General features: G+C 35.4%; 1 protein-coding gene and 1 long non-coding RNA gene across 3 annotated transcripts in view; one reads left to right on the top strand and one right to left on the bottom strand.

The window, feature by feature from the left end:
• The first annotated feature begins 102 nt into the window (after positions 1 to 102).
• Positions 103 to 1291, top strand: LOC128791063 (uncharacterized). The gene is made up of 2 exons (XR_008431955.1): positions 103 to 365; positions 1102 to 1291. It is a non-coding gene; the product is annotated as an uncharacterized LOC128791063 (long non-coding RNA).
• Positions 1292 to 4098: 2807 nt separating this feature from the next.
• The window catches only part of TTC21B (tetratricopeptide repeat domain 21B), a 35664-nt gene continuing 27602 nt past the window's right edge, over positions 4099 to 12160 (bottom strand). Inside the window, exons 26-29 of one of the 2 annotated variants that reach the window (XM_053948038.1) lie at positions 10480 to 10704; positions 7733 to 7853; positions 5389 to 5456; positions 4099 to 4455 (exon numbers count right to left, since the gene is read on the bottom strand). In XM_053948038.1, coding sequence (XP_053804013.1) covers positions 4378 to 4455; positions 5389 to 5456; positions 7733 to 7853; positions 10480 to 10704 — 492 coding nt within the window. In that variant the 3' untranslated portion in view covers positions 4099 to 4377. Of the gene's footprint in view, positions 4456 to 5388; positions 5457 to 7728; positions 7854 to 10479; positions 10705 to 12160 lie in introns of both variants that reach the window. The other variant, XM_053948039.1, reaches the window with a different exon arrangement.

Genomic DNA, 12160 nt, shown 5'->3' with positions numbered 1-12160 from the left:
CGCACGGCCGCGGCTGCGGGGCTCGCTTCAACCGCCCAAGCGTTACGTTGGCAAGATGGGGTTGAGCAAGCACTCCCAGTGCTGGGAAACAAAACACAAAATCCCTCTGAGGGTGACATCACAGACTGGGAGAAGGGCTACCACACTGAGCTCTCTTCACAATGTAGTTTCCCAGAGAGATGGGTACAAAATCACTTTTCTACAAAAGCATGGTTTGATGTGGGGGAGAAAAAATCCAAAGTAATATTTGCACTCTTGTAACAGTGTAAGAGTCTCCCCTTCTTTGTACGCTCAAATAATAGCAGCATAATCACCACCTCACTCCAGCACTTCAAAACTTCTTTCTCTGAGCTGCTGAACCGCAGGTATCTAAACGTGCTCAGCAAGTAGAAGGGGAGTTGGCAGTAGTTGTACTGATTTGTGTCACAGCAGTGCCAAAAATGGTGATGCCAGTTTTTTTAGGAATTGATATTGCCCAGGGAGACTTAATATAGATTCAGACTAGAATCTCTCAAAATTCATAGATTCTGTTATTTCTAGGATGTTAAAATCCTTCCTTACAACCTTGACAGCTGATGCTAAGCACTACAGCACCTGAAACAGGCATAGCCAGTGTTCAACTTTTGTAGCACAAAATTAATGTAAGGCAAATTTCTAGAGTGAACTTTTAAAAATCTGTTGTTTCCCCAAATAAAGCCTGCATCAACAGGCATACTGACTCCTTAAAAAATCCAAAAACCCCAGCCATCAAGAATAGTATCAAAGAAAACCCCACCTCAGAACAAGACTTAGACCATTCACACAGCTTCTCTTTTAGCAAGGACCGTGTCGCATAATTAGCAACAACTTTTAGCAGAGACAGAATCAAGAGATTTCTGCAGTAATGGTCCAATTCTCAACATTTTATGGCAGGTCAATGTTGCAAAAACCCAGGAGTTCTAATTTCATTGCAAGATGAATCAAGAGGTAAAACCACAGAGCAAATGAAGCTAGATAGCAAAACCACTGTTAAGATCTTTGAAAAGTGCCATAGTCAAAAGCTGATGGAGAAGTACTCGCTACTGAAAGGTTTTCTTATTTTCCTCTTTTTCCCCCTTTCAGCTCAGTATATGGAACACATTAATGAGTTATCATCAACTTCTGAAGAGCCAGAATCCACTGCCACTGAGATTTTGCTGGAATGTCACTTTTCAAAGAAAATCTTCAGCAAATTGTCTAACATTATAAGCTCTGTTTAAAGTATGCTTATAAAACTACTCACTCATTTAATAAATAACAAAATTAAATTTTAGGTTACTAAACCAGAGCTGCGTGATTTTGGGAAGTCTATAGCCTTTCTAAAAATTGCTGTAGCCATATTTGAGAAATTATTTGCAATAGTCAAACCTAGCCCAGAAATGGGAAAAAAAAAAAAAAAAAAAACCCTTCAAATTCTTTCCACTCTATTTTTGTTAAGAATCTTACTAGTTTAGTTATTTTTGGCTATTTATACTAATTATTTTTGCCTAATGATACTTTCCAGACCATCTTTTTAGCATTCTACAAATCTAAAAAAAGTTGCAAATGAAACCAGAAAATAGTATTTAGCACAGTGTTACCAAAAATCTTTTAATCTCCTCTAAAAGATATTCTAGGCATTCTGTACCTGCAGATGAAAAGCGGGACAAGAGAGAAGAAGAGATACCTATGGCTTATGTTGCTATAGCTACAAGATGCTTAGATTTTCAGTTCCAGTGAATGAATCAATAGAAACCACAGCTTCACTCTCCTCTTTTATTCATCAAAGGCAAAACTGGAAGATGGGTTGCTAAGCAACATCACACTGAAGAGTGCAGGGCTTTGAAATTAGCATTACTGACTCCCCTCCATCCCAGAAGTCTGTTCCATTCAAACCCACTTATTAAGGAGCCCCACCAAACTACCAGACCATGCATTTTTAAAGTAAGAAACAGTAAAAGCAGAGAGGTATGACATCAAACCATTTCTTCTACAGGGAAAAAAAAAAAAAAAAAAAAAAAAAAAAAAAAACCACAAAAAAACCCACAAAAAAAACCCAAAAAACCACCAAAAACAAACAACACAGGAAAACCTAAATTGGCTTATATAAACCAAAAGGGATATAGAAAGGAGATTTATTTCTACTGAGAATGTTATATTAAAGCAGGATTTTTTTTTCTGAAAGACTAAGAGCCTTTAAAATATTTAAATCCTAAGACATGTCTCATTTGTACTCCTATTTTAAAGGCCTCATACATAAAAAGACACCAGTGCCTAGATGGCTGACGGAATTCAGAAATCTTACCTGCATGGGGTATACATAAAACTCTTCACCAGAAGTTAGCCACAGAAAGCCTGAACTCTCAGTTCAATTTCTATCAACTAATTTCTGTATTTTACCATTGTCATGACTTAATCTGTCACACCCACCTCATGAAAGGCTAATGTCCATCTTACGAGAAAAGCAAATCAGATGCAGGTGTCTTAACGTTTTTGAAGACATCTTGCACCCTATTTTTATTCTGAATTTCAGCTAAATGTTATTCCTATACTATCCAGGAAGTAACAACACATTGATCCTGCATGAATAAGGCTGTGTACAAAGAAATGTTGTTTTACTAGAAGCTGCCTCAATAAGTACTTATTAATAGTGAAAAAACCCCACCAATGAGCATAGTTTAAGAATTTATAGCCTACTGACCCCCACAGCCCACCTGTCAAGAGTTCCCCCATCCTCAGCATTCTCCAGATCTTTCCACGTTCCTCATTCCACTCCCATACCATCAGTTTTTCCCTAGTGTACTAAATCTTCATCCTCTGAGCTCTGTCATGCTGCAAAACCTACATGCAAGAAACAGGAGGCTTGCATTGTGTCTGGTACAGTCACGTACACACTGACTGACAGTGCTCAAACAGAAGGGACAAAGCCACACCACAAGTTTCAAGGACCCCTAGGGAAGAAGAGGCCATTTTTTTGAGTATCTTCTCCATTCTAATATCCACACAAATCTTGCAGAAGTTTTATAGTACTGAGACACATCTATTCATTTTAGTTTAGCTGATCAACAGCTCCAAAGTTACTGGAATGCAGGACCTAGCAACCACCAGCAGGCAGCATCACTGTCAAAGTGATGCACCTCAATGTATTCAGAAAACAAGGCTAAAATTTCCCCAATATACAGCACCCAGTTACTGATAAGCAAGATTAGATGCAACAGCAAACAGGCTCCCTTTGGTAGCCTTAACATTGAGTTGTCCTAAAAAGAAACCCAAAAATCAAACTGAAAGTGACTTTAAACAATGTCAACAGGACAAGCTAAAAACTCAAATTGCTTATAAAATACATAAACTTAATCACTACCATTAAGAATTTCCTTCTCATGCCAAAACATTACTTTTCTAGTAAGACACATACAACATCAAGTGCTGTTTGAAAACCAAATACAGCACTGCAACAGGGATTTTTCAAAAATTCTGCATGAGTGAAAAGAAACCTGATCTTTCTCCTTCCTTTCACTCATTCATGACATGCTACTGCTCCCCTAAAGATTCACAGGTGTATTTTGTATGTGAGACAAGATGTAATAGAAGTTATTGCCCTAAAAAGATGTTTTTTAGAGATCAAACAAAAGAAGTGCTAATTTCTGCATATGACTATTTTGCCTAACATACAGTGTTGAAAGACCTTCCACTATAAATTAAGAACATGAAGTTCTCTTCATGGAAATCAGACAGATGGATAATAGCATGAGCAGAAAGTAAATTCTGTGTAAGATCTGCAGGGTCTATGAAAGTCTTTACTATTTACATAGGATCTAAATTTTAACTGTTATATTTTCATTTAAAAATGTAAATTTAATTGAGAACAATGCACATAGCTGTTAATTTTCAGGATTTTTTAAAAAATAAAGCATGCTTTTAATATATGTAGAAATGAAATCCCCTCATAATTTCATACACCTGTATGAATGAAGATTACACTGTAATTATGAAGTACTGGTTTACATGAACTGAAATCCAGCATCTTAACAGTGCACCTCCACGAGATAAGACAGGTTGTTGTTTTAGTGTTATTTCAAATAAACACAACAAAATATTGAGTTATATGTTTAAAATGTTTTTATAATGCTGATAACACGTTGTTATGATGACACTTTACATAACACATGTAGAGTGCTATTCTATCCTGAATGGGAACAAATACAATTTCTTTCAGGGTTGCAGATTTTTCATAAAAATAATCCAGATCTCTAATATAGTTAAATTCATCGTATCCACAGTATTTTTTTTTTGCAGACGTGGTCTCTGTCACTGCAGTACTTCATTCATAGTTTCCAAAGTCTGGTTAACAGAACTCCGTGAGTCATACAAAAAACTAATTCAGTTTCTTAGACATGCACGGGCCTTGTCCAGTATTTCCTTCCTGATCTTCGGATAGCTTGGATGTACTTTAAGGACCTGTCAAAAGACAATACAACCCAAAAGTTCAGAGTTGGTAATCCCCCTTATCACTGAGCTTACACATTTTAAAACTAAACTAACAACAAGTTTGTTATAAGAATGCACAAATATTTAATTGTGGATAGAGACCACCACACATGCAAGTCAAAACTACCTCTATCAAAGACACTGCTTCATTTCCACTGTCCTTTCAGCTTGGTGCAAAAGACATGGGAGTCAAGGGCTAAAGCCTCTGGGTGGCATGAAATGCATGAATCAAGATGGCGCCTCTGGAAACATTTCTGAGGTTTTAAACATACTTTCTCTGCAATGATGAACTGCCCTTATGTCTTCACTCCCTTGGATCTTTCTTAGTGTATTCTACCTACTCCATCTTCTCCCTTTCAATTCCCTCTTCTCTCTTACCTTCCGTTTATTTTGTTCTTCCTAATTATCTTTATTTCTTGGAAAAAGAGCAAATTTAATTTATTTTATTATTAATATGAATAATTATTAATTCATAATATTCCCTCTGCTTCTTTAATAGTAGCCCTTCCTCTTTACTCTGCATTCGCTCTGCTTATGTTTGCACCATACAAAGATAATAATACCTCAAGTTACTAAGTGTCTTCTGATACTAATATTTGATTTGATAAATTTTTTCATCTACACTTCTCTACGGATTCACCAAGTTGCAACCACATGGCCGAAAGAAGGCAGTGCCATTTGAATATCCCTTCACATATGACAGCCAGACACTTTTATTTATCTGGTTCCATGGAGCTCAAGACAGAGCAGTTTATGAAGAGGATATTTAACTTTTTAGATAGGGCACTTTTCCAACATTAAGCTATGTATTTTAGAAATGTAAACTCAGCCAAAAAGAAGGGTCATGATGTAAAAGAATGTTGCTACAGGAGACAGAGTATTGAACACATAAACAAATTCTACCTTATGGCAAACATCAATTGCATCAACATATCTCTTCCCTTTCAGGTAATTGAAAGCCAGCCTGTAGCCTGTAATTAAAGAGGTGAGGGGAGAGAGGGTGGAGAGCAAAAGCAACAATTTCAGTTTCTGTATTGAATAACAAAAATATCACATTTGAATTTATTTTGGGTCACCATGTGTTTCTGAAGTTAGTATTTTTTCTTTCTACTGTTGTCTCATATAAGCCTGATAATGATCAAAATTTCTACTGAAAGTCACTTCAAGTAGTAAATAAAAGTCCTTTACACACTGATAGCTATGTCTGAATCAAAAGGAGACATTATTCTGGAGAGCATGTGCTACTAGAGAGAATACATAATGGCTGCATTCTTTCAATTACCATGGTATCCCACAGAGTTTCTCACTGTGGCCTGCAATACACTGTCCCTCTGTAAAGGTAATTCCATTATTAAAGGAAAAAAGTAAAAAAAAAAAAAAAAAAAAAAAAAAAAAAAGACAACTAACTAGGGAATTAAAATGCTATTCAGTACCACTGTCAGCAGACCACTGATATAAAAAGTCACATGGAATAGCTAAGTCACATAGCAACATGCCAGGCTGATACTTGCAACCTAAGACATAAAGCTCAAGTATATCAGCCTGGAGAGAGACTAGGCCTGAGGAAAAAAAAAACCATAAGCATTCAATTTCCAAAATGTGAAATTTTAAATCTTTCATTTTTAAACTTATTCTCACTGTTTGTATGGCTTTACTTGCCAGATGGAAATTTGCTGCTTTAACCATTTTTGTTCTAATGTATGACAATCCTCACAATGCTGCAATGCAAAGCTAGAAACAAGTGCACAAAGTACCTTCAATATCGTACTCTCTTTTGTATGCAAGATTATTTCACAGTTTAATTTCACTAAGGAACTCTCCTATCTAGACATCAAAAGGTTTTGTAATTTGTTGAATTACCACTCTCCAGAGGATTTCAAAATTAAAAAATGAAAAGTCTTGATCTATGTTCTGTACAAACTCAAGAAATCACAACTCTTTATTATTAAAACTTCTTTCTAATACATTTCATTGGATTAACAACTGTAATATTTTAGCAACAACCACCATGGCTTAGTTTACAAGAACAGAAACATCTAGTAAAAATTACTGCACCCAAACTCAGATATATGGAGGTTTTTCCATTTAACCTATAGTCAGATTTCTATCAGTCATTTTTATTTCTGTTTTCATATAAGCCTTCCTCTGGTTTGATCCTCCTAATTTTTTGGCTCACAGTACATATGACTCACAACACAACAATCCATCCATGTATGTGCATTTTCAGAACTATGTTGTAAAAGCACAAGCTAACCCACAAACATTTAGTCCCATTAATAAAATACTACTTTAATCTACAGATTGTATTAGATAAAACCAAGAACCAAACCACTGCAGTTTCAGGTACGAAACAAAATGTTTGGCAGTTCATGTGCATAACAGTTAAAATCTTTTTCAAAAAAACACTGGTTTTTCAGCTGATGCCAAAGACTGTCTCATACTAACACAAAAAAACCCCACAGGGCACAAAAAAAGCACAGATGAAAGACTAGAAGTTGTATGTATTTCCAAGGGGCAATAAACACATCCCAAACCCTGGTACAAAAATTGTGTCAACCACTGGCCTTGGGACCTATGGACAGATTCTAGATGTTGAGTAAGAAAATGGTATTTTATCCTATGTATCCTTTTCACATAGTGTTTCCTACATTTAAACTGTGACAATTTAGTGCAAATTTCAATTTATTATCCAAAATGGAACTTTACTAGTGCCTCAAGTTTTCAGTTTGCTATCTTTTTTAAAATAGATATATTTAAAGACATTTAAAATAATTTACTTTTTAAATCCTCACTCATGTACATAAAACCTGATCAATATAGGTGATTTGAATCAAAAATGAAACAAACAAATCAGTGACCTGCCACCATCATATACATATATATATGTATGTAATTATAAAAGACTCTCTACTACAAACAGTATATAGCAGATTACTATAAATACATTATTAAAGTTAAAGCTGTACATACAGAGAAAGTTGTTCACAAACAGCCAACTGAAACTGTTTCAGATCTAACCTTGTACTACAACAGTAAGCAGAAACTTCTGAAGTATCATAAAGCTGCTACCTCTCGCCATGGGGGCTTTCCATGTTCAGTACACCTTAAAACATTTGTGGTTTTATGTAGGAAAACCAGTGATACTTTATTTCTATGGAAAATTAAAAGCAGTCTTTCCAGTAAAAGGTAGTTGTTTCATTCCTACCATAGTACCCAAAATCATACTTTATAGGTTATATATACATGCCTACTGTTGGATTCGTCTGGTTTCCATATTTCCAGGCCATTTCATAATTTATTGCTGCATCCTTATATGCCTGTTCCTTTTCCATTATGTATCCCATGTATTCATAAGCCTTGCAGCATGACTGCAAAATATAAATATTCATTCAAAATTGTATTTAGGTAAGCTTGCATATAATAAAACTGACAACTTAATTGCTAAAATACTCCAAATCCATACAACTGGAAAGCACAAGTGATACTTGTCCTAACTTTGATGACACAAAAGTCTTGATTTAAAGTATCTGTTATATGGAAGTTATATGGAATTATGCTCTACTCCAGGTCAAGTGCAGAGTTCATCACAGAGGCCACTGCAACGACTCCTACAAAACCAGGTATCTCTCTCAGTTAATAATAACCCCACACAGCTGCTTTTCAAGTCTAGTGTTGTAGTTTCCACAAATATTGTTTGGATTTTTTCTTAATAAAGTATGTTCATAGCTTTGTTTTTGAAAATGGTTTAACATTATTATTTTCCAGTTAAAGCCTAAAGATAGTCATAAGTAAGCTAAAGAGAAAAATCAACCATTAAGTATTTCATTTCTTATGAATCCAAGTGGGAAGTCACAGGCATCTGAAAAGCAGGTTCCAAAAAACTATTAAGCATTAGTTGAAAATACCAGCCTTGTAAAAATGTGGGTGTTGGAGTAGTGGTGCTGCTGCCAATAATCTGTCCCCCACAACCCTTCTCTGTAGAATAGCAAGTTGAGATACAGTCTTGCTTATATTATACACACATATAAATCCATCTAACTCCATAATAAAACTTCATATAAAAGATATAGTAATTCATGCAGAAATCTTACATTTAGTATATAAAGCAGGAAAATAATTTATAAAAAACCTAACTACTGTATGCCCCTTACCATGAACAGTTTATATTATCATGATGCCATTAGGTAAAACATTTTCAGGAGAAAATATATGCACCTTTTCTGCAAAGACAATGCAAAGCAATATTGGTATATAAATTACCTTCCATCTTTAATTTTACTACTTCCAATTAGGCTTTCAAAATCTACTGATAAAAAGCTTTCAAATCACAGCATAGTGGGATCAGTATGGGAATGCTTGAAAGTTGAAGATAAAAATACACTTTCCCTCTCATTTGTGATAAACAAAACAAAAAGTTCAAAACCAAGAGGAGTAAACAGTAAGAAGCCTCAACTTCATAGAAACAGTCTGCTTGCTGGGATCTTACTAACCAATCCTCTTTTAAAATCCAAAAAAATCCTTATTAAATTACACTAGGCTTTTATGAAATTTTCACTCAACATTACTTAAATTGTATATATTTGCTATTCAAATCTGTTAAACTAACAGAAAAACTAACAAATCACAGTAACATGTTTTCTCAATCCAATCAAGTCTCCCAAATTGGAGAATACCACATAAAAGATTGTCTTGTGGATTGACAAAATATGTTAAGATGTAAACTATTCAACATCTCTTTGTATAGCACAATTCCTGCTTACCAGCTTTGCATACAAGTTGGAGAGAAATCCCTCGTTCCTGTGCTGCATTGCAAGGAGCCAGATATACACACTTCTAATCTGCCATCCTTCTTGCAATAAGCAGAGCCTGTTTATCTATGTCCCTCATGGGTCCCAAACTTTTTATAAGAAAACAAATTACTTGGTAGGCTATGTTTTAAAGCAGCATTCATGGTATACACCTGCTCACAGACAATCTATTTCAATATAAGTCTTGTTTTGGGAGATGACTCATGTTTATCCTCCAACTATATGGATTTTGAAACTGAACACATCCTATTTTAAAGAGGCCTCTCTGCAGAAGTACATAATAGCACTATACCAAAAACTGTTGTAGTTGTCTCTCAATTTTATGTTTAGAAATAAAGCGTTCAAAAAACATCTCTCTCAGAAGTTGCTAAAATGTGACTGAATAATGAACCTTACCTTCTATACTAATGAATTAATAAAAAAATTATAAGCATCATGTCCTTTTCTAAACCAAATCTGTGCTCTATAAACAGTACCCTGAACCTGCAGCACAGTGTGTATGGAAGAGCAGCCTACTGGACTGCCTCACATGAAGGAAAGTCAAGCTAGAAGAACATAATCAGCTTTTTGCTGATCAAAATCAAAAATAAGCACAAAATAAGTGCTTGTTCCCATAGTCAAAGCACAGTATTGTGCAGTTTCCCTGCTCAGGAACCCTGAGGTAAAGAACACATTAGGCCTTGTCCCCTGACAATCTACCAGACAGTATTGACATAGAAAAAGATTAATACCAGCATAAAAAAAAATAATCCTGCTGTGTAGCAGGCTTACTAACATAAATGTTTAGTAACATAAAATATGAAGACAGCATCTCAGTAAAAGGAGCAAGTCTCCAAAATTTACACAGCCACATCTTTCTTCATCAGTTTTGTGAGACTCTAAAATGCATCTCTGACATTTCATAAACACTCCAAGTTTTTAGATTCCCTTCAGCTGAAACTTGCAGAAGTTGCTAGAGAACTTGAACAAAAATGACTAAGCAGCATTCACAGGTTTGTTTACTACTCTCCAGTGTGAAGTTGCTGGTTTCCTGTCTTGTTTTGGCCTACTTCTCTTTAATAAGTGAAATACCAGGCAAAATGAATAAATAAATACATTTCAAAACTCTGTTTCAGAGGAAAAGTAAACATTTTGATGAATTAAAAGAGGAAGGTTCTAAGGTTACTTTCAATGTGCACTGACTTACCCTGTTATAACGAAGGCATCGTTTTAGAAGTTCACCTGCCATATCATATTTTGCAGATTGAATATATATATCTGCAAGCAAAAGCCAACTCTTTTCAAATTCCTCTGCATCAATGGGATTCCAGCTCATTTTTGAAATCCGTTTTAACTGATTTCTGGCTCGCGGAGTCTGTTTCAAGATCATGTAGGCTGTGGCCATTCCCAAAAGTGCTGGTATATGATCCTTCTGCAGTAAAAAGTAAAGGGACTGCTTGATACTTTTTTATTTTGATTTTTTTAAGTAAGACTTTCATCAGGTATCTAAAAACTAAACTAAAAGCTAAATCTCAGGAAATAAAGATAGAGCATCTAATCTTACAGACATGTTTTGCACCTAGTGCTACAATTATTTCTGTAATCACGATAACCACCAGGCACAAGAAATGGTAAAATAATCCACAGGTATTTCATCTCACAAGAAAAAAAAAATCAGATATCACTAAGAGCTATACTTTTTATATACAAATAAACACTTCAGATAAAATCTGAATCCCTTGGAAGTTACAATAAAAGTGGTATTTTTCACTTAAAGAAGTGTCTGTCAAATATGAGTGAAAGGGACTCCGATTCCTTTTATTAGGTGTACAGCTCCTAAAAATTTAATGTCTAAACTGTATGCATCCAAGCTTTATATAAACAAACAGGATTCTTAAAAGCCATCATTATAGGCAAGAGCCTCAAAAGCAAGCAGTAAGAACTCCTGGCACAAGTGCAATTTTTGAAATCCTGCCTTCATTAGCAAAGGATGAGAATGGGGCTCACATCTTGCAACTGCAACCTCTACATTCAGAGAGTGGTTGTATTAGGCGCTAACTGAAATGCTTCTTTCTCCTTCTCAGTGCTCCTGACTCATTGTTGGTATTCTGCCTTTGCATCTTTCTAAGGTTGTGCTGTAAATACACTTGTCATAGTGCATTAAAAAAAAAAAAAATCCCACCAAAAGCTCCTCTTCCACATAATAGGCTCATCCCCCTTCTCCCTCAATAGCCACACCTTTCATGGATCAATAACCTCAGAAATATGAAGAGATTAAAGCTATCTTTTTATGCAACCCTAGAGGGAAGAATAAACTGCGGCACTCCTCCTGGTGGAACTGTCACCATGTGAAAGATATGCCACATTCACAGGATCTCAGATCAATTCTGAGCAGGACTGGGAAGCCAGTACTGGAGGCAGAGGGACCTGGTTTGTGATTCCCAGAACTGCCTTACTCGTGAGATCATCCTTGGTATACTCGCCTCGGCCAAGGTGCTGCTCAGCACTACTACTAAAGAGTAGTAGTAACTCATATATTTTATAGCATTCTGATGGACTAAATCTTTCTACACCAGTTGAAATAAAATCTGTTGAAAGTTACTGGTAACAGGAATATCTATTATTAATCATAAAACTAATAACTACAAATAGTTATAAAAATATTGGATATTTATATCCTAAGGATGAATTTTAAGGCAATGGATAATGTTGTTCTGCAGTCTTTATTCTGTCAAATTGCTACAAAGCACTGCAATTGATTTACATCCTAAGACACACTGCTGGCAAGCCTGGGAATTAAAAAACAAGCCCAGCAACCAAACAGCCTACTCACGTTTCAGTAACTAACAGTATCAGCATTTAGTTGGGTTCTAAATTTGCAATTCAAC

The sequence above is a fragment of the Vidua chalybeata genome, chromosome 7, assembly GCF_026979565.1.
Source record: "Vidua chalybeata isolate OUT-0048 chromosome 7, bVidCha1 merged haplotype, whole genome shotgun sequence".
Lineage (NCBI taxonomy): Eukaryota > Metazoa > Chordata > Aves > Passeriformes > Viduidae > Vidua > Vidua chalybeata.
The sequence above is the reverse complement of the archived record's forward strand: the minus strand, read 5'-3'. Positions and strand labels throughout refer to the sequence as shown.